The 22,654-nt window shown below is 34.7% G+C and overlaps 2 protein-coding genes across 4 annotated transcripts in view; one reads left to right on the top strand and one right to left on the bottom strand.

The window, feature by feature from the left end:
- Positions 1 to 11,271, bottom strand: part of LOC134846969 (uncharacterized) — an 18,826-nt gene extending 7,555 nt beyond the window's left edge. Inside the window, exon 1 of the mRNA XM_063864432.1 lies at positions 11,160 to 11,271. Coding sequence (XP_063720502.1) covers positions 11,160 to 11,192 — 33 coding nt within the window. The 5' untranslated portion in view covers positions 11,193 to 11,271. The remainder of the gene's footprint in view (positions 1 to 11,159) is intronic.
- LOC134846968 (mediator of RNA polymerase II transcription subunit 12-like) lies at positions 212 to 22,654 on the top strand. Of its 3 annotated transcripts, none has more exons than XM_063864430.1 (13): positions 212 to 613; positions 11,688 to 11,913; positions 12,332 to 12,479; positions 12,879 to 12,969; positions 13,161 to 13,326; positions 13,506 to 13,689; positions 14,292 to 14,441; positions 15,195 to 15,227; positions 18,549 to 19,118; positions 19,342 to 20,502; positions 20,740 to 20,879; positions 21,088 to 21,262; positions 21,579 to 22,654. In XM_063864430.1, the coding sequence occupies exons 1-13, from the start codon at positions 573 to 575 to the stop codon at positions 22,475 to 22,477; spliced, it is 3,984 nt and encodes a 1,327-aa protein (XP_063720500.1). In that variant the 5' UTR covers positions 212 to 572; the 3' UTR covers positions 22,478 to 22,654. The 3 variants fall into 3 exon arrangements, with proteins under 3 accessions (XP_063720500.1, XP_063720499.1, XP_063720501.1); XM_063864429.1 differs by having other exon boundaries at positions 20,737 to 20,879; XM_063864431.1 differs by lacking the exon at positions 15,195 to 15,227 and having other exon boundaries at positions 20,737 to 20,879.

Raw genomic sequence — 22,654 nt, 5'->3', positions numbered from 1 at the left:
AACTGGTTGGAACACTGATAACGACAGTAGCCACGCAAACCATGGAAATGTTTGAGAAACTTGGAATTGGTATAATTCAAATACATGCCAGCGACCTTTGCTTTTCCAAGCGGATTTTCTTAAAATATTGCGGGGAATTAAACTAAGGGGAATTGAACTGTTGCTAGAGATTCCGTTCATAGCTGAAATCATTCTAGAATTTCAGAGCAATACCCTCACACGCCCAGAAGTTTGCCAGGAAGGTTTGCTCTGTCCTTAGAAAATTGCGAGACGTGCAAAAATAACTCTTACTGAGAAAGTAACTTGAAGAAATTTATACCGAGTGTTTTACCAAGCACAATTGTTACCTTCTTGAAAACTTGGCTTGTTTTGAAGGTTACTCTTTTCTCCTTTATTTTGCTCTTTTGTATTCTTACCTGGGCCTGTCAATTTGATCAATTATTTATTTGGGAGCAGCCCTGTTCTTATTTTGGCACGTTTTCAGAATACAAGTGATTTATAACCAAATCAGGGGACTTCGTCCAACAATTTTTCAAATAGCTTGAAGATTGTTTTTAAATTGCAAATTTAAAATGCCCATCAGACGACTGGATGATGAAGAACTTGCCAGAAGGTAATGTTTAATTACTCGGAATAGATTTTTCCCCAAATTTACTATCAGTGAGTTTGTGATGTTTTTAAAAGACAAACGAATCATTAAATTTCAATTAATAAATATGAATACATTTCGATTTTGTTACTTTTTTGCTTTCCGTTCTCACAAATTAAAAATTACTTTCTCTAGTAAAACGTTATTTGCTGGAAAAGTTTTTAAAAGTTTTGCTCGAGGTAGTTGTAGCAAAAAAACTATAAATTTTAAAAATTATGAACAAAATACAAAAGGGATATAAAGCTATCATTACATGAACCGAACGTTCAATGAACTGTTAGGTTATTTTGAATGATTTGAAAGCGATGAAAAAAGGTCATTAGAGGCTTTAAAAGTTTTCAAAGCGTGATATCAAAACAAAGCCACAAAATATTAGGATTTTTGACCACTGAAATTTGTACCTAAACTCCCAGTTGAATTTGGGCTAGATTTTATTCCTGCTAAGTTTTTAAATATCAACTTAGAGTAGGCTTCCCTGTCCACAAAAAGCGTAACATTGTTGCACCGACGATCGAAATTGGGGAGGAACTTTGTATTCGGGTGTTTTAATTTTTTTTCTTTTTTTTTTGGTTTTCCACGCAAAATCTGGTGCCACAAAGAATATTCGGAATGGGCTGAGTGATATATCATATTGAATCCCTTTCAGTCGTGATTTAAACGGAATTAAACAACTTTCAAGAAGTATTCTCTGTGTCGAGAAAAACCCATTTGATTTGAGTTTTTTCTGTGTCGAGAAAACCCATTTGAGTTTTGGTCTAATTTCGAGCGAATAAGGTGAGCGAGCAGGCTTTTTTCAACCAAAAATGTATACCGCGAACAATCACCATAATGAAGAGAGTGATTTATCAAAACAAATCTTTTCATTCTTGATTTGAGCGTCTTGGGAAAACGTTCAAAAAAGGGTCGCAGGGTTGAAATGAATCCGTTGGAAAAATTTGAGTTTTTGTAATTTTGAGCGAGTAAAGCTAACGAGCAGACGTATTATAGAAAAATAAAACGTGAAACTCGATTTTAAATCGTGTAAAATTATGAAACTTTTCAATACCATTTTCTTAATAAAAAGATCAAAAACTCAAAACAAATTCCTGCTCAAAACAATTCAAACGTTTTTTTTTTTGACGAGCATGATGAGCATTTTTATGAAAAACTGAATCTCAGATTATGATACGTCAAAACTTATTTATAAACTTGGGTTCATCTGCTTGTTTTCAATTCAATTCGGTAATAGGTTTCGAAACTAAACGTTTTCTTTTATAAGTTGGTTCGTTTTATTTTTTGGTAGCGTAGGAACAATTGAGTTTCAAACTTAGAGCCATTTTTTTCTAGCAAGTTTTTCAATTTTGGCTGATTTAATTTTCAAATTTTCAAAAAGTAGGAGAGATGATAGTATATTGAATTGACAATAATTATAAAAAATAGCTGAGATACTTTTGTGACGTAATTCGGACTAACTAGGCCAATTTGGGTCAAAAAGTTTCACGAAAATTTTACTAATTGATTATTGACTGGCATACACAATCTTTTGATTCGGCTGAAAATTGATTCAAAGTGAAGTCAAATAAAATTTAACTGTTGCTGTGCAGCTAGCGTGAAAAGTTTGGACCACAAAAATAAAAAAAATCATCCACAGACATACAAATATATTGCAAATTGTGATAATTTTTTATTTTTCAGCAATGAGCAGATCTGAACGAAAGCTAGCGAATGAGTACATTTGATAGGAGGAGTAAAAACCCATTTTTGACAAAAAAAGTTCATAAAAAAAGTAGTCAAACAAAAAACTTAAACTTACAAAACCGAAAGTATTTTATAAAAACTTCAAAAAGATTTTTTATTAAAAAGATCAAAAACTCAAAACAAATTCCTGCTCAAAACAATTCAAAAGTTTTTTTTCTAGTCGCAATTTGACGAGCATGAGTTTGATTATTAACTGGCATACGCAATCTTTTATTTTGGCTGAAAAATGATTCAAAGTGAAGTCAAATAAAATTTAACTGTTGCTGTCCAGCTAGCGCGAAAAGTTTGGACCACAAAAATAAAAACAAAACATCCACAGACATACAAATGTATTGCAAATTGTGATAGGTTTTTATTTTTCAGCAATGAGCAGATCTGAACGAAAGCTAGCGAATGAGTACATTTGATAGGAGGAGTAAAAACCCATTTTTGACAAAAAAAAGTTCATAAAAAAAGTAGTCAAACAAAAAACTTAAACTTACAAAACCGAAAGTATTTTATAAAAACTTCAAAAAGATTTTTTATTAAAAAGATCAAAAACTCAAAACAAATTCCTGCTCAAAACAATTCAAAAGTTTTTTTTCTAGTCGCAATTTGACGAGCATGAATTTGATTATTAACTGGCATACGCAATCTTTTATTTTGGCTGAAAAATGATTCAAAGTGAAGTCAAATAAAATTTAACTGTTGCTGTGCAGCTAGCGCGAAAAGTTTGGACCACAAAAATAAAAAAAATCATCCACAGACATACAAATATATTGCAAATTGTGATAATTTTTTATTTTTCAGCAATGAGCAGATCTGAACGAAAGCTAGCGAATGAGTACATTTGATAGGAGGAGTAAAAACCCATTTTTGACAAAAAAAAGTTCATAAAAAAGTAGTCAAACAAAAAACTTAAACTTACAAAACCGAAAGTATTTTATAAAAACTTCAAAAAGATTTTTTATTAAAAAGATCAAAAACTCAAAACAAATTCCTGCTCAAAACCTTTCAAAAATTTTTTTTCTAGTCGCAATTTGACGAGCATGAATTTGATTATTAACTGGCATACGCAATCTTTTATTTTGGCTGAAAAATGATTCAAAGTGAAGTCAAATAAAATTTAACTGTTGCTGTGCAGCTAGCGCGAAAATTTTGGACCACAAAAATAAAAAAAATCATCCACAGACATACAAATGTATTGCAAATTGTGATAGTTTTTTATTTTTCAGCAATGAGCAGATCTGAACGAAAGCTAGCGAATGAGTACATTTGATAGGAGGAGTAAAAACCCATTTTTGACAAAAAAAAGTTCATAAAAAAAGTAGTCAAACAAAAAACTTAAACTTACAAAACCGAAAGTATTTTATAAAAACTTCAAAAAGATTTTTTATTAAAAAGATCAAAAACTAAAAACAAATTCCTGCTCAAAACAATTCAAAAGTTTTTTTTCTAGTCGCAATTTGACGAGCATGAATTTGATTATTAACTGGCATACGCAATCTTTTATTTTGGCTGAAAAATGATTCAAAGTGAAGTCAAATAAAATTTAACTGTTGCTGTGCAGCTAGCGCGAAAAGTTTGGACCACAAAAATAAAAAAAATCATCCACAGACATACAAATATATTGCAAATTGTGATAATTTTTTATTTTTCAGCAATGAGCAGATCTGAACGAAAGCTAGCGAATGAGTACATTTGATAGGAGGAGTAAAAACCCATTTTTGACAAAAAAAAGTTCATAAAAAAGTAGTCAAACAAAAAACTTAAACTTACAAAACCGAAAGTTTTTTATAAAAACTTCAAAAAGATTTTTTATTAAAAAGATCAAAAACTCAAAACAAATTCCTGCTCAAAACCTTTCAAAAATTTTTTTTCTAGTCGCAATTTGACGAGCATGAATTTGATTATTAACTGGCATACGCAATCTTTTATTTTGGCTGAAAAATGATTCAAAGTGAAGTCAAATAAAATTTAACTGTTGCTGTGCAGCTAGCGCGAAAAGTTTGGACCACAAAAATAAAAAAAATCATCCACAGACATAAAAATGTATTGCAAATTGTGATAGTTTTTTATTTTTCAGCAATGAGCAGATCTGAACGAAAGCTAGCGAATGAGTACATTTGATAGGAGGAGTAAAAACCCATTTTTGACAAAAAAAAGTTCATAAAAAAAGTAGTCAAACAAAAAACTTAAACTTACAAAACCGAAAGTATTTTATAAAAACTTCAAAAAGATTTTTTATTAAAAAGATCAAAAACTCAAAACAAATTCCTGCTCAAAACAATTCAAAAGTTTTTTTTCTAGTCGCAATTTGACGAGCATGAATTTGATTATTAACTGGCATACGCAATCTTTTATTTTGGCTGAAAATTGATTCAAAGTGAAGTCAAATAAAATTTAACTGTTGCTGTGCAGCTAGCGTGAAAAGTTTGGACCACAAAAATAAAAAAAATCATCCACAGACATACAAATATATTGCAAATTGTGATAATTTTTTATTTTTCAGCAATGAGCAGATCTGAACGAAAGCTAGCGAATGAGTTTATTTGATAGGAGGAGTAAAAACCCATTTTTGACAAAAAAAAGTTCATAAAAAAAGTAGTCAAACAAAAAACTTAAACTTACAAAACCGAAAGTATTTTATAAAAACTTCAAAACGATTTTTTATTAAAAAGATCAAAAACTCAAAACAAATTCCTGCTCAAAACAATTCAAAAGTTTTTTTTCTAGTCGCAATTTGACGAGCATGAGTTTGATTATTAACTGGCATACGCAATCTTTTATTTTGGCTGAAAAATGATTCAAAGTGAAGTCAAATAAAATTTAACTGTTGCTGTGCAGCTAGCGCGAAAAGTTTGGACCACAAAAATTAAAAAAATCATCCACAGACATACAAATGTATTGCAAATTGTGATAGTTTTTTATTTTTCAGCAATGAGCAGATCTGAACGAAAGCTAGCGAATGAGTACATTTGATAGGAGGAGTAAAAACCCATTTTTGACAAAAAAAGTTCATAAAAAAAGTAGTCAAACAAAAAACTTAAACTTACAAAACCGAAAGTATTTTATAAAAACTTCAAAAAGATTTTTTATTAAAAAGATCAAAAACTCAAAACAAATTCCTGCTCAAAACAATTCAAAAGTTTTTTTTCTAGTCGCAATTTGACGAGCATGAATTTGATTATTAACTGGCATACGCAATCTTTTATTTTGGCTGAAAAATGATTCAAAGTGAAGTCAAATAAAATTTAACTGTTGCTGTGCAGCTAGCGCGAAAAGTTTGGACCACAAAAATTAAAAAAATCATCCCCAGACATACAAATATATTGCAAATTGTGATAATTTTTTATTTTTCAGCAATGAGCAGATCTGAACGAAAGCTAGCGAATGAGTACATTTGATAGGAGGAGTAAAAACCCATTTTTGACAAAAAAAGTTCATAAAAAAAGTAGTCAAACAAAAAACTTAAGCTTACAAAACCGAAAGTATTTTATAAAAACTTCAAAAAGATTTTTTATTAAAAAGATCAAAAACTCAAAACAAATTCCTGCTCAAAACAATTCAAAAGTTTTTTTTTCTAGTCGCAATTTGACGAGCATGAATTTGATTATTAACTGGCATACGCAATCTTTTATTTTGGCTGAAAAATGATTCAAAGTGAAGTCAAATAAAATTTAACTGTTGCTGTGCAGCTAGCGCGAAAAGTTTGGACCACAAAAATAAAAAAATAATCCACAGACATACAAATGTATTGCAAATTGTGATAGTTTTTTATTTTTCAGCAATGAGCAGATCTGAACGAAAGCTAGCGAATGAGTACATTTGATAGGAGGAGTAAAAACCCATTTTTGACAAAAAAAGTTCATAAAAAAGTAGTCAAACAAAAAACTTAAACTTACAAAACCGAAAGTATTTTATAAAAACTTCAAAACGACTTTTTATTAAAAAGATCAAAAACTCAAAACAAATTCCTGCTCAAAACAATTCAAAAGTTTTTTTTCTAGTCGCAATTTGACGAGCATGAATTTGATTATTAACTGGCATACGCAATCTTTTATTTTGGCTGAAAAATGATTCAAAGTGAAGTCAAATAAAATTTAACTGTTGCTGTGCAGCTAGCGTGAAAAGTTTGGACCACAAAAATAAAAAAAATCATCCACAGACATACAAATATATTGCAAATTGTGATAATTTTTTATTTTTCAGCAATGAGCAGATCTGAACGAAAGCTAGCGAATGAGTTTATTTGATAGGAGGAGTAAAAACCCATTTTTGACAAAAAAAAGTTCATAAAAAAAGTAGTCAAACAAAAAACTTAAACTTACAAAACCGAAAGTATTTTATAAAAACTTCAAAACGATTTTTTATTAAAAAGATCAAAAACTCAAAACAAATTCCTGCTCAAAACAATTCAAAAGTTTTTTTTCTAGTCGCAATTTGACGAGCATGAGTTTGATTATTAACTGGCATACGCAATCTTTTATTTTGGCTGAAAAATGATTCAAAGTGAAGTCAAATAAAATTTAACTGTTGCTGTGCAGCTAGCGCGAAAAGTTTGGACCACAAAAATAAAAAAAATCATCCACAGACATACAAATGTATTGCAAATTGTGATAGTTTTTTATTTTTCAGCAATGAGCAGATCTGAACGAAAGCTAGCGAATGAGTACATTTGATAGGAGGAGTAAAAACCCATTTTTGACAAAAAAAGTTCATAAAAAAAGTAGTCAAACAAAAAACTTAAACTTACAAAACCGAAAGTATTTTATAAAAACTTCAAAAAGATTTTTTATTAAAAAGATCAAAAACTCAAAACAAATTCCTGCTCAAAACAATTCAAAAGTTTTTTTTCTAGTCGCAATTTGACGAGCATGAATTTGATTATTAACTGGCATACGCAATCTTTTATTTTGGCTGAAAAATGATTCAAAGTGAAGTCAAATAAAATTTAACTGTTGCTGTGCAGCTAGCGCGAAAAGTTTGGACCACAAAAATAAAAAAAATCATCCACAGACATACAAATATATTGCAAATTGTGATAATTTTTTATTTTTCAGCAATGAGCAGATCTGAACGAAAGCTAGCGAATGAGTACATTTGATAGGAGGAGTAAAAACCCATTTTTGACAAAAAAAGTTCATAAAAAAAGTAGTCAAACAAAAAACTTAAGCTTACAAAACCGAAAGTATTTTATAAAAACTTCAAAAAGATTTTTTATTAAAAAGATCAAAAACTCAAAACAAATTCCTGCTCAAAACAATTCAAAAGTTTTTTTTCTAGTCGCAATTTGACGAGCATGAATTTGATTATTAACTGGCATACGCAATCTTTTATTTTGGCTGAAAAATGATTCAAAGTGAAGTCAAATAAAATTTAACTGTTGCTGTGCAGCTAGCGCGAAAAGTTTGGACCACAAAAATAAAAAAATAATCCACAGACATACAAATGTATTGCAAATTGTGATAGTTTTTTATTTTTCAGCAATGAGCAGATCTGAACGAAAGCTAGCGAATGAGTACATTTGATAGGAGGAGTAAAAACCCATTTTTGACAAAAAAAAGTTCATAAAAAAAGTAGTCAAACAAAAAACTTAAACTTACAAAACCGAAAGTATTTTATAAAAACTTCAAAAAGATTTTTTATTAAAAAGATCAAAAACTCAAAACAAATTCCTGCTCAAAACAATTCAAAAGTTTTTTTTCTAGTCGCAATTTGACGAGCATGAATTTGATTATTAACTGGCATACGCAATCTTTTATTTTGGCTGAAAAATGATTCAAAGTGAAGTCAAATAAAATTTAACTGTTGCTGTGCAGCTAGCGCGAAAAGTTTGGACCACAAAAATAAAAAAATAATCCACAGACATACAAATGTATTGCAAATTGTGATAGTTTTTTATTTTTCAGCAATGAGCAGATCTGAACGAAAGCTAGCGAATGAGTACATTTGATAGGAGGAGTAAAAACCCATTTTTGACAAAAAAAAGTTCATAAAAAAAGTAGTCAAACAAAAAACTTAAACTTACAAAACCGAAAGTATTTTATAAAAACTTCAAAAAGATTTTTTATTAAAAAGATCAAAAACTCAAAACAAATTCCTGCTCAAAACAATTCAAAAGTTTTTTTTTTAGTCGCAATTTGACGAGCATGAATTTGATTATTAACTGGCATACGCAATCTTTTATTTTGGCTGAAAAATGATTCAAAGTGAAGTCAAATAAAATTTAACTGTTGCTGTGCAGCTAGCGTGAAAAATTTGGACCACAAAAATAAAAAAAATCATCCACAGACATACAAATATATTGCAAATTGTGATAATTTTTTATTTTTCAGCAATGAGCAGATCTGAACGAAAGCTAGCGAATGAGTACATTTGATAGGAGGAGTAAAAACCCATTTTTGACAAAAAAAAAGTTCATAAAAAAAGTAGTCAAACAAAAAACTTAAACTTACAAAACCGAAAGTATTTTATAAAAACTTCAAAAAGATTTTTTATTAAAAAGATCAAAAACTCAAAACAAATTCCTGCTCAAAACAATTCAAAAGTTTTTTTTCTAGTCGCAATTTGACGAGCATGAATTTGATTATTAACTGGCATACGCAATCTTTTATTTTGGCTGAAAAATGATTCAAAGTGAAGTCAAATAAAATTTAACTGTTGCTGTGCAGCTAGCGCGAAAAGTTTGGACCACAAAAATAAAAAAAATCATCCACAGACATACAAATGTATTGCAAATTGTGATAGTTTTTTATTTTTCAGCAATGAGCAGATCTGAACGAAAGCTAGCGAATGAGTACATTTGATAGTTGGAGTCAAAACCCATTTTTGACAAAAAAAAGTTCACAAAAAAAATAGTCAAACAAAAAACTTAAAAAACCGAAAGTATTTTATAAAAAATATTTCTTATTTTTTTAAATGATTTTCGTACGATTTTTTTGGTTTTCAAGAAAACGCTAAAACAAACTTCAAGATCAGTTGTTCCGAAGTAATAATATATTTTTACGTCATATATTTTTATTCTAGACCTGGTGGCTTGCTTTATTCGCTCTCAATTAGACCAAAAGTTAATTTTTTAAACAACATTTTATACTCTTAGGGAACTTTTTAAAAAATTACTTAGGTTCGAATAACGACTGATACGAAAATACGCCTTTAAATGATACGAAAGTTGATCTTTCTGATATTTATTTGTAGACCTGAATTTGAGTGGAAAATAAAAAACTAAAAGATAACCGATTAAACTGAAACAGAAGGAGAGCCGTTTGCTGTTCAAGTAGCACAGAATGTTTCAAGCAAAATTAAAAAACTTACAAAAATTTATCACCATACTAATTTCTTCAAAGTAGTGCCACAATTTGTTCGTGATGTGATAAGAAAAGTATACACACGCGTATAAAAAATAAGAAAGCTAGCCATAACCGACAACAGCGTTCTTCAAAAAAAAAGAACAAAAAACAAACAAATGAAATTCCATTTTTTTGCACAATTCTTTCAAAAAATTGAAGTGGCAAATGAACTTTTCGAAACTAGTTTTCATCTGAAAGAAATTTTAAGCCTATATGGCCAATATAACAAATTATTATCATTGTGTTTGGTCGAAACTTGACAAAAAATTTTAAACCGGTTTTCCTCAAAACTGGGAATTTTTTTTAGAAAGTTTTTATTGACGTTCCGGCTGAAGGGACTTTAATATGATATATCACTCAACCCAGTCCAATCATTATTTGTGTAACCTGATTTTCCGTGGAAAATAAAATAAAACAAAAAAGTAAAATACACGCGAACACAAATTCACCTCCCCACTTTCAATGATTGGAACAAAAAGGCCAAAACACAAAATAAAAACGAATAAAAAAACTAAAATACACCCGAATACAAAATTGCTCACCAGTTTCAATGGTAGAAATACGTAGCAAATTCTGATATTAGAACAAAAAAAAACTTCATTTTGCGTGATCAAGTTACTTGGCATTGTGTGGGCGTTTGCTAAACAATTTTTCTCAAGTATCTATTAATTCTTTTTGCTTACCAAAAAATTACATAATATGCATTTGAGTGCAATCGCAACACAATGTATGTTTTTCGTTCAGGCAATCTTGTTGATTTGCATTAAAACAAAAATGACGAGTATACTTTTACAATTTACACAACCTTATTTTAGAAAAACTCATTTTTAACCTGCCAAAAATGAGTTTTTCCAAAATTACGTTGTGTAAAGTGTCGAAGCAAACGCGTCATTTTTTTGTTTTAATGCAAATCAACAAGATTGCCAGAACAAAAAACATAAATTGTGTTGCGATTGCACTCGAAACTTCATGCAGTAGTTTTTGACCTCAATGCTTTTATTACTCATGTGCAGTATTAAAACTTTTTGCGGCAAGTTTTTTTGCTTCACTATGCATTTAGACGTCATTTGAAACTATTTAGAAAAATCCACAAGAACTGTATTCACATTTAAGTTTTTTTGTTGTTTTCAAGCGTTTCTTTTTTAAGTTGACGGGTTCCAAGGCTGAGGTGTTCGACTAATGATAACGTGGAGCGATAACATATTTTCGACCTAACTGAGACTGTCGAATGAAAACTACTGTCAAACTAAAGTCGAGTCACATATGAAGCACCTCAGCCCGGGCCATATACCATTTCACAAATCTTGCAACAAAAAATCTAGTAATTATGAGTTTAGGCTCAAGGTTAAATTTTGAAAAATAGTAGGCATGAGCGGACGTCTTTAGCTATAAACTTATAAGTTTTAATAAGTTATTGAATTGTTTCCTCGAAACATACTCACCTGGTGCAAAATGTGTAGCAATAATTCCCCCATTGTTAAAAAGAAAATAAACGGTAAGATTGAATAATTTCAGTAGTCCAACTAGTATATTTTGACTGCTGTAGTCACGCTTATAATCTTAAGTGTTTTATAAACTGATGGCCAAATAATTGGTTACTGCTGACCTGACAGTATGGTTACACCTGCGCAAAAAATTCCAACAAAAAGAAATATCGCTTTGAGCGCCGGATCATGTAATCTTTTTCAGCGAGAAATCCTTTATAGAATTTTTGCCTAACTTGCATCTTTGATGCTTGTTTTTTGAACTCATACAAAACCAGTGCTTTTTCAATAGACCTGTAACCAAAGGAAAAATTTTTTGAGACGGATAAATTTACGAAATTTCAAACCTTTTGTTAAGTTGTTGTCTTTTTATGAAAATCAGTTCATGTTTTTTTTGTATTTGTCATGAAAAAATTAGTTTTGAGTCAGTTGTTCATTTTTTTCAACTCTCTTAAAACAAAAAGTAAAGTAGTCTTTTGGTTCCAGAATCGGTCCGGCTGCCGAGGAACCGAGTTATGTGCGACACGACTCCTGCTCGGACGATGAAATCATGGAGAGCTACAAGCCACGCATCCCTCCCAAGTTCTGCAAACCACTGAAGAATTTGCAGCTGGTGGAGGGCAGCAAAGCTGTGCTGGAGTGCACGGTCACACCCCAGAATGACCCCACTATGGTCATAGAATGGTTCAAGGACGGAGTGGAGATACTCCAGGTTGATACTCTTGTGAAATGAACTTTGTTATAGATTAAAAACAGGAAAACAAAACGGTATCAAACACTTTTTTTTGTTTTCCTGTTAACAACAAGCGGTATCAAGCGACAAACTAGTTTTTGTGAAAAGAGTGTCTTTAATTTGGTTTCTTCTCTAATTGATGAAAAAAATTGAGAAAAATCACTCTACACAAACCGGACAACCACGAACGGGCCTTGAGTTTATAAAATGGTCGTGATTTCAAAAAAAAGATAGCGCCTCAAAAGCTAATTCAGATTAAGCCAGTTTTGTTTTTGAAGTTTTGCTGCGTAAAATATGTCTTTGTTTTGGCTAATGGATGTGGCTTCCAAACAAGATAAGGGTCGATTACTTTGGCCTTTTCAAATTATGAAAAAATACGAGGGTATTGTGTTTCAAGGGTTCTCGGATCAAACTGGCGCTGAATGAGTTCGGGTTCTGCGTGCTGGAGTTCATAGATGTATGGCCTCGAGATGCCGGAGTGTACACTTGCAAGGCCACGAACAGCTGTGGTGTGGACTCCATTGGGTGTTCTATCAGTGTCATGAGTAAGGAGACTCTCAGTTCCAATAAACAGAATTAATTAGAACGAGTGCCTTACCTTTTTGAATAATTTTCCCTTGCAGTTTTGACTGAATAATTTTTAAAAGGTAAAATGAAGCTGGATTGTTGGACAAAATCTTTGAACTTGAGCATCTTGATTGATCAAAAACTTCGACTTTTGATGCGATAGGTTAATTGGCTTGTTTGTAACATTTGCCTTAACAATCAATTTGGTCGGTTCAGAAAAAGGAAAACAAAATTTCTGGAACATAAGTGAAAAACGGGATCCCCTCACCTCTCAAGGTTCTGTTTATTTTAAATAAATTGTTTCCACGGCAAACTATTTGAGTGTAAAAAGACCAATGGGCTCACAAGTACATGCTTTAAAGTTTGCGAATCTTCAGGAACTACTGAACTTGACAATGAATCCCAGTTGCCGGAAGACATGCAGGCGGGATATCAGGAGATGTACTACTTCGAAACTCTCAAGGGCATGTAAGTATAGAGCTACCCTGTCTGTCAAAATATTCTGTTTTGCGAACCAGTGTTATTTGTAAGCAGACACAGAAGCGAAAGTGGCAAAGATTTAGCGATCGTTTCCCTCGTAGATAAATTGTCTTAAATCGTACATCTAAATTTAAGTTTTTTTTAAATTTTTTGCTTGATTTTGTTTTGATTGTCTTCAGGAAAGACATTGACGACAATGACGAGGACCAGGAGCGTCCTATAATAGTGCAGGCGCCCGATGTGGTGGACGTGGTGGAAGGACAGGGGGCCAAGTTCATCTGCAGAGTCCACGGCAATCCCACCCCCAAACTACACTGGTACAAGAACGACGAAATACTCATGGAGGTAGCTTGACTAACAATCCAACAACATAAAATTGCTTGCTTACAACCTAAATAATAATAAAATCAAATAAGCGTTTAACTGGTTTTCATAAAATTAAAAATATTCGAACTGAAAAAATTTCGATCGGTCTGAATTGCTTACGATTAAAGGTGCAAAATGGACAGACATTTGTGTTCTAGTCGCGTCGTGTGAATGTTTGGTTTGACGGAATCCATCATCTCGAGTTCCCCAGAACTCGCTTCTACGATGGCGGAAACATCACTGTCATAGCACGCAATGTGCATGGGGAGGTACGCCACGACACCCAACTGATTGTGCGGGAGAAGCCCAACGCCACATCCAACCTTAGACACGTGCAGAGGTGTAAGTGAGGTCGAACGAATTGAACAAAAAGTTAATTTGAAAACAAAAAAAACGACCAATTGAATTAACTTCCGAGGTTTAAAAAAGATCCAAAAGGAACTTAACCCTCATCGCCAACCAAAATGGGAGGAGTTTAATTTGAAAATTCGATTTTTGCAAAAGTTGCCTACACGTGAAGTTGAAGCCAATATATACTAATCTCAAAACGCATTTTTTGTCAAATTTATCAAAAAGAGATCAAAAACGGCATTTTGGGCTTGCGTTTAAATCCAACCTCACCTCAATTTTAATTGAACCTATTTCGTTTTGATATTGAAAACGATTAAGACCACTTATCCACGGGGGAAAGGACGACCAACACAAGAGCTGTACATCCTGTTGTGCCCCCTGTTTAAGAACTACCTGCAATTTTTTTGGTTATTTTCTGGGTTGTGTAATGTTGCTTCACCTTCAAGCAACCAGAACGGCTCATGGTGAGCCTCGATCATCCGACCTTTCGATTGAGAGGCGGAGACGGAACCACTTCACCACTGCTCCCGAAATTTCGAAATTCTATGATTTTATACTATTTCTTATTATACTATTTTTCTGTTTATTTGAAGCCTTCACTGACACTGAGGTGAAGAAGATGAAGAGTGGTCGAGCGAGTACTGAAGAGGAGACTCCTGAGCTGAAGGAGGCATTCCGGAAAGCCAGAGTCCAGAGACCGGACGACCACCGACTCAACCACTTAGACGACAAACCAATCGACTGTGAGTATACAACGAACTCGCTATGCTGTCAATGCTGTCTTCTGCTGTTCCAGCTTTAATAGATAGACCAATTTTAAGCTGTTACCATTGGGCTTACAAGGTTGTGTAATTAGTATCACGAACAGACTAAATAAAGTTCGGACAGACAAATTTAATTTAAAAGAGCAAGAAAAAAACTTAGAAAAACTTAGCAGGCAGTAACTAACTTTTCAGACCGAATTTGTGTCTCCAGGTTTTGTCTGAATCAGCAAAATTGCATGCAAAAACTTGCCAAAACGGTTAAGTTGTTCCTTTAATCAATTCTGTCTGTCCAAACTTTTTGCAAATCTCTATTCACCAAATTTGTTTACAAAGGGTAATAAACTCACCGTCATGCGACAATTGGCAACAAAAAACAACTCGAAACAAGGATAGCCGCAGTTACTGTGCAAGTAGCACAGAATGTTCCAACCATAGTGTAAAAAATAAGAAAAATAAATCGCAAAATTAAAAGTCTGCCTGCCAAATGAACTGATTCGTTTTCATAATCTTCCGAGTTTTTTCGTCCTGTCGCCCCCCCCCCCAAGCTACGGGTTCGACACATAACTTTTGACCTGTTTATAATGTACCGCTGTTGACCCTCAAGTTAAGACCTGCAAATATTATGTTCAATTTTGTTATTTAAATATTTTTGTTACATTTTCTTTGACGACCTGAAGTAACCTTAGCTTCAAACCAGAATTTGATATTCAATATGTAACTATGCCATTTTAGATCCCTTTGAAAAACTGAAAGCAATCTTATCACGTGAGTAGTATGACGTTCGTATCCCTCGTCACTGATAATCCCGAGTGTCCTTATAGCATTTTCATTTGATGATACGCTTGATTTGTTTCTTGTCACCCTCGTCATTATTTCTGTATCATCTATTTTGTTGAATTTCAAACTTGCTTTCAAGCCTTTCAGTTAGAAGAACTCGATCTAGCTGCTAAAAACGTGCTCATTCCTTTCCAGAAGGTCCGGAAAACGCAGACGCGACGTTTCGAAAAACGAGACTACTTGAATGACTCAAAAAGAATAGCGGATTTGTGGGGAGAGGGCTAAAAAAGCTTAAAACAGTAGCAATGGCCTTAATTGGTTAAAATTTTATGGCTTTTCAAAAGTTAACAACAAAGCTTTTTAAATTGTAAACAAGGAGAGCCGGTTACTGTGCAAGTAGCACAGAATGTTCCCACCATAGTCTTTAGAAAACTATGGTTTAGAAAGTTTTTTTTTCCAAATTAGTATAGTTATTTCTGCTTGGTGTGATAACAGGACCTGACGTAAAAATCGAATTTATGCATATAAGACAGTCATATTAATATGGGAGATTGGACAAAAAATGTTTGTAGAAAAATGACTAGAAAAACTTTTAAAAAAATTGAAAAAAAAAATTCAAAATTTTTAAAGAAAAATTTTGAATTTTTGAAGTTTTTGGTTCCCAAAATGAAGCTAAAAACTCCAAAAACTAGTTTGTTTTTGCTTAAAATGAAAATTTTTAAGGTCTTCAATTAGGCATAATTCAGCTGTTGTAAGCCAGCTCGCTTGCTTTATTTGTTCAAATTAAGACGAAAAACCAAAATTTTCAAAACGGTTGTCTGGGAAAACTTTTGGATTTTTTCAAATGTGGTTCAAATCATGTCTGAAAGTGCTTTAATATGATAAATCACTCAACCCAGACCGTTGAATCTTTTTCACACTTGATTTTGCGTGGAAAACAAAAGGCAAAAAAAAGGATAGCCGTTCACTGTGCAAGTAGCTTAGAATGTTCCGACCACAATCTTACAAAATACAAAAATGTTTTTTCAAAATGGTGTCGTTTTTTTCTGCATGTTGTGATAAAAAAATCTAAATGAAATAAAAGAAATTAAGCATATTTGAGAGTCATACTAAAATAGGTCAATTGAAAAACATTTTTTGAAGAATATTGCCTAGAAAAACGAGAAAAAAAATTGAAAAAAAATTCACTTTTTTTTTCAAACTTTTTTACGAAAATTTTTTGAATTTTCAAATTTTGATTCCCAAAACTGCGCTAAAAAACTCCAAAAACTATTTTACTTGAGTAAGCTAAGTTTTCATAGCTCAAATTAAGCCTAAATAAACTATTGCAATTACTAACTACCTTACTAATTAGCTCGAAATCAAAAATCAAAAGTTTCAAACCGCTTTTTTCTCAACACTGTGAAGGTAGTTGTAGCAAAAAAAAACTATAATTTTAAAAATTATGAACAAAATACAAAAGGGATATAAAGCTATCATTACAGGAACCGAACGTTCAATGAACTGTTAGGTTATTTTGAATGATTTGAAAGCGATGAAAAAAAGTCGTTAGAGGCTTTAAAAGTTTTCAAAGCGTGATATCAAAACAAAATATTAAAATTTTTGACCACTAAAATCTGTACCGGAGCTTCCAGTTGAAGTTGGGTTTCGACCATTGTTGCTCCGACCATTGAAAATGGGTATGAACTTTGTATTCGTGCGTGTTTTAGTTTTTTTTTTTTCATGCAAAATCAGTTACCTTAAATAATCATCGGACTGGGTTGAGTGATATATCATAATAAAGGCCTTTTAACCGTGATTCGAAAGATATTCAAAAACAAAGTTCATACCCATTTTTCAAATGGTCGGAACAAAAACAATTCATTTTTTTGGATCTTTTTATACATATTTTTTTGGAATTTCGCAATTTCTAAGTGCCAGAGAAGCGCTACATGAAACTTCAATAACCATTTTACATTATCAGAAAATAAAATCTTCATAGCCTAAATAAGTTAAGAAAGTTAAATTCATTAACAGGCATATCAATAACATAAAACATCCCTCTTCCCCCAAACACTATCATCTCTCACGAAACAAAATCTAAGATAATTTTTTTTTTTTAAAAATTGCAATGTTTTCTTGAAAAAGTACCGTGATTAGATAGCCCTGACCCGTTGAATAGCAATGGGCTAGTTTGTTGCGACTCTCGATTTTATGCCGAGGGCCAAACTTACATCGCCCATCAATGAGCTCCCGTAGAACTCTTCATAATACAGTCAAGTCCCTTCGTTTAGATCCCTTCATAGTACAAATAAAATTGGACCTGTGGTACTAGTTTTGACTACCATAATTGGCTGTTGGAATAGTTCTGATGAGCTAGTTTTTTGGCAAAACTTGACGGAAAATTGAGGGCAATCACGCGCCAGAAATGGCTGGAGAAGAAAACTTCTTAAAACGTTTTGATTGTTCTGGGATATGTATTTAATAATGCCATTGAGCATTAAAAAAAAAAAGAAAAAACTTCAGAAAAACTTTAATGAACCCTCTCCCATTGGAATAATTCATGATCCATCACCGCTTTGCTGTCACATGCCTTGGAATTTTATTGACGTCCTCTTATCAGCTATTCATGCGATTTTGGTTTCCATTCCACTTTTTTCAAATCTCTTGCACACATTTTTAGTATATCACTTTATAACCACGATTTAAATGAAAATTTAAAGGGTGTACCTATTGGTGAATATCGCTCCAAGCAATACCAGAGGTCACCAAATCGAATTGTACTTCATGATTATTCAGGGGCGGATCTAGGATTTTCTTGAGGGGGGGGGGGGGGGCGGATTTTCAAAAAAAATTTTGTCGACCTTTGTTTTTAAAGCACTACATAGACCCTGTTTTGGCCAAAATTTCTGCGCCGCAGGCAAAATTTTGAAAAAACAGGCCAAAAAAGCGTTTTTAGGCACTTTTTGGGAAAATTTTACCAAAAAATCGCGTTTTTTCGGCGCGCGCTCCCCCCTCAAAATTAGTATATATTGGCGCCAAACGCAACTTTAGAAAAATTTTAGGATCCGTCACCAAAAATGGATATCTCAAAATAGTACAAAGGGAGATAGGTCAAATCCTTTGGGTCGGCAGGGGGTCAAGTCCCTGAGAGAAGAAAAAAAGGCGTAAGCCCCCCCCCCCCCCCCCTAAATCCGTCCCTGTAATTATTGCTTTGAGATCGATGTTAATCAAAATGTCTCATTCTGTTTGACTTCGTCACTGTTTTCCCACTTCTGTACAAAAAGTTAATGCTTCTCGTTTATCGAGAACAATTTGAGCATTTTTCAGTGAAAAACCGAGAGGAAGTACCCGAGTACGCTTCACGAATGCGCGAAGTGCGAAAATTGGATCCGACAAACACTGGCCAACAGGTATCGATGATGCCAGACTACGCCGAAATAACCCCGATCGACCCCAGCACCGGTATGCCAATTCAAGGACAAGGACAACCGGGTTTCGATCCCCAGCAGGGTCAGTTCGACCAGTCGGGTAATGTTGTACCGCAACAAGGGTTGTCTCACGAAGGATCTCGCGGGAACCGGTCTTCAAGTGCTGGACCTCCGGTGCCTGACGGAACCAAGCCGCAGTTCCTGCAACCCTTCTCAGACTTAAGTTGCTTCGAGGGTGACTCATCGTCGTTTCAGTGCCAGGTGACTGGCAGTGAACCCATGAGTGCGCGATGGTTCAAAGAAAACATGGAAATCCGACAGAACACCCCGGGATTCCAGGTTACGGCCCAAAATGGCATCTTGACTCTGACTGTGAAAAAGGCAACGACCAGTTTCTCGGGCAGATATATGTGTGCATTGAAGAACAAGTTTGGAGATGAGTCTTTGCACGCGAGGCTAACTGTTCAACGTAAGATTTGAATTTATTTTGTAAATTATGTATCTTGTTTGTATTTAAGAAAAATTGGATGCAAATTCCTCAACAAAAACTTTGCAATAGAGAGTAGAAGAACTCAATAAATTCGTTTTTGTTGAGTAAATTCCTCAACAAAAACTTTGGAGAGCAAAAAAGCGCCATAAATTCTTTGAATCTAATTGAAAATAAAAAGATAATACAAAATTGATTTTTTTAGGTAGAGGTGGCACCGCTCAGCCCGCAAAACCACCACAAGCGCCCAACTTTGCTTCTCATCTGCCACCGCCCGGGGCCAAAATGCCTCCTCAAAACCCCGCAGCATTTGAAACTTCCGGCCAAGCTCCTGGTCAAATACCCGGTCAAGCTCCTGGTCAAATGCCCGGTCAGGCTCGTGGTCAAATTCCCGGTCAGGCTCCTGGTCAAGTTCCCGGTCAGGCTCCTAGACAAATGCCCGGACAAGCTCCTGGTCAAATGCCCGGACAAGCTCTTGGTCAAATGCCCGGTCGAAATCCTGGTCAAATGTCCGGACAAGCTCCTGGTCAAATTCCCGGTCAAGTTCCTGGTCAAAGGCCCAGTCAACGCCCACAACAATTTCCTGGTCAAGTTTCAAGCCAAGCTCCGGGTCCAAATTACGACCCGACTTACTCACAACCTCAAGCAAATGGAACTATTAATGAACCTGTCAACCAAATGAACCAAAACTTTGCAAGCATGCCAATGCCTTCTCAAAATAACCAACAAGGTGGACCAGGCATGCCACAGAACGCAAACTATAGCCAGCCACCACAACCGAATTCAAATACTAAGCAGCCCCAATATGGTCAACAACCTCAATCACAGCAGCCGAAAAACCAAACGAGCTACGGGCCTAATAGTCAAACCCAAAACAGATCCTTACCAAGTAATCAAACTAGGATGCCGGGCAATCAACAAGGTTATCCTGGAAGCCAGCCAAATAACCCTAGTAATCAGCAAAACTACCAGAATAACCCACAACAAGGATATCAAGGTCCGCAACCTGGTTACCCTGGATACATGCCTCCCCAAACTAACCAAAGTAACCCTGATAAACATCAAGTTCCGGAACCAGCTCCGGTTCAGTTTAAGAGCCAAGCCAGTCTGCCGTCACAACCCCTACAGCAAAATCTACCCGCTGCCCCCAATAATCCCGGGATGAACCCCCAAGGGAATTATCAACATCCGGGTTACGCCTCCAATGGTCCTCAGCAATCTGGACCTTATCATACTCCGCCGAATGCTGGTATGCACCCCAGCGCACAGACAGCGGTCCCCGGTCAACCAGGGTTCCAGCAGGCAACACCCGGTCCTGTTGCGCCTAATTCATCGGCACCAGGATATCCAGGACAGCCACAGCAAGGCTTGTTTTCAAAATTGAACAGGGTCTTAGAATGGCAATTGACACAAATTTTTTGTTCTAAAGAGAAATATAAAGATACTAAGAAAAAATTAAGAACTTGTTTATTCTTTCGGTCGTGAGTGTATAGTAAATATGGTCAACAGTGGTACTACGTAGCTAATTGAACGCCTTTTCGTATAGCAATTATAATTCAGTTTTGTATCTTCACCATGCTATGAGAAGTTTTATTTGCAGCAGGGAGCAAGAATGGTTCGAATGCTACAATGACACCCTCCTTTGTGCGGGGTCTGAAAGATATGACTTTGAAAGTGGGGGAGTTCCTGATTCTGGACGTGGAGGTGGCCGGGAACCCATCGCCCAAAATATCCTTCTTTATGGCAAGTAAACTTTTTTGTAAGACTGAAACAGTTTGAATCTTTCTTAAATCAATCAAACAAAAGTTCATTCAAATTATATATCTGAAAACAAATGTTTTACCTGTTTTTAGTAATTTTTTAAATTCAATGAAATTTTGTTAATTGAATGATCATTTATTCTTTTTGATATAACTTCCGTTCTAAACCAGTTGCTTTATTTTTTTTTCAGAACTCGACGCAGCTGAAGCCCACGAACCGGGTGAAGATAGATGGGTCTGGCAACAAGAGGAAGGTGGTCATCTCCGGGGCCAGAGTGAGTGACTCGGGACTGTACGAATGTAGAATCGGCAACAATGCCGGCTCCGACATCAGTCAGGCACGCATCACTGTCCAACCACCTCCAGGTACAATTGCATTGAAGTGCATTACATTGCATTGCATTGCATTGCATTGCACTGTATTGCACTGAGTTGAAGCGAAGATTGAATTAGAGGCTCCTTTAGATACCGACAAAGTAAGCAAAATGGCCAAGAAAAAATGCAAGATTCTTAAGAAAACGTTGCGAAACCGAAAAATATATATTGATAAATACAATGTGAGATAAGTGAATAAAAAAGGAGCAGCTTTTTGACTGGAAATTTTATGAACGAAACTTGAGGCTTCAAGTTGACATGCAAATGTATCACTGATAAAAAAAATAGATTTGTTTTTGTTATCCAGGGCAAAACAAGCCGTTCAACCCTCCAGGTCAATTCAACGCCGCTCCTGTCAACACTGCTATGGGCCAGCCTCAAATGGGAGGACAGTCAGGAGGCTACGGGGACCAGAACCAGTATGTTGATAACCAACAGTACAACCAGACACCCATGCAACAGCAATACCCTCAGCAACAGCAAATTAGTCAGCCTCAAATGATCCCGCAACAAGGGGGGTTCGGCCAGCAGCCCGGTTACCAAAACCAACAGCCAGTGCCGCAGAATAATTACGTGTCACAAGCGCCGACCCAATATGGGCATCCAAGTCAAGCACAACCGCAGCAACAACAAAAACCTTTGCAGCAAGGGCTCAACCCCCCATACGGCTCACCCCCGAAACAGCAACCCACGCCAAGTTATGGACAAAATGAACCAATGGGACTACAACAGCAGGGCCAACCAATGGGAATGCAGATTCAGAATCAGCCATTGAGTATGCAGAATCAAAATCAACCAATGGGAGCGCAGAATCAAAACCAGCCAATGGCAATGCAGAATCAAAATCAGCCAATGAGAATGCAGAATCAAAATCAACCAATGGGAATGCAGAATCAAAATCAGCCAATGGGAATGCAGAATCAACACCAACCAATGGGAATGCAAAATCAAAATCAGCCAATGAGGATGCAGCAGCCTATGAATCAGCCAATGGGAATGCAGTATCAGAATCAGCCAATGAGAATGCAGCAGCCTATAAATCAACCAATGGGAACGCAGGCCCAAAATCAACCAATGGGAATGCAACTTCAGAACCAACCAATGGGAATGCAACATCAAAATCAACCAATGGGAATGCAGTATCAGAATCAACCAATGCAAATGCAAATGGGAAACAACCAGAACTACTACGGGATGAATCTCTGAACCTTTCTTGACAACAAAGAACGATTCAAGTTTTTAACACTAAGATAATAATTCAGCAGGGCGAAAATAAACTTGAATCAAAAAACTTCTAAATAAATAACAGTGCTTCTCATAATGTGACAATGCTGCAAATAACCTATACTATTTCAACGATTAATTTCAAAATTTTATTCTTAA

This window comes from Symsagittifera roscoffensis, chromosome 5 (genome assembly GCF_963678635.1).
Source record: "Symsagittifera roscoffensis chromosome 5, txSymRosc1.1, whole genome shotgun sequence".
NCBI classification, from domain to species: Eukaryota; Metazoa; Xenacoelomorpha; order Acoela; family Convolutidae; genus Symsagittifera; species Symsagittifera roscoffensis.
This window is presented reverse-complemented; position numbering and strand designations above follow the sequence as displayed.

Bases quoted from the DNA above. Each gene is read 5' to 3' on its own strand.
- LOC134846968 (XM_063864429.1), top strand. From the start codon at position 573: ATGCCCATCAGACGACTGGATGATGAAGAACTTGCCAGAAG. The intron at 13,327-13,505 runs GTAGCTTGACTA...TTTGTGTTCTAG, and splicing joins ACGACGAAATACTCATGGAG to TCGCGTCGTGTGAATGTTTG. The intron at 14,442-15,194 runs GTGAGTATACAA...ATGCCATTTTAG, and splicing joins AGACGACAAACCAATCGACT to ATCCCTTTGAAAAACTGAAA.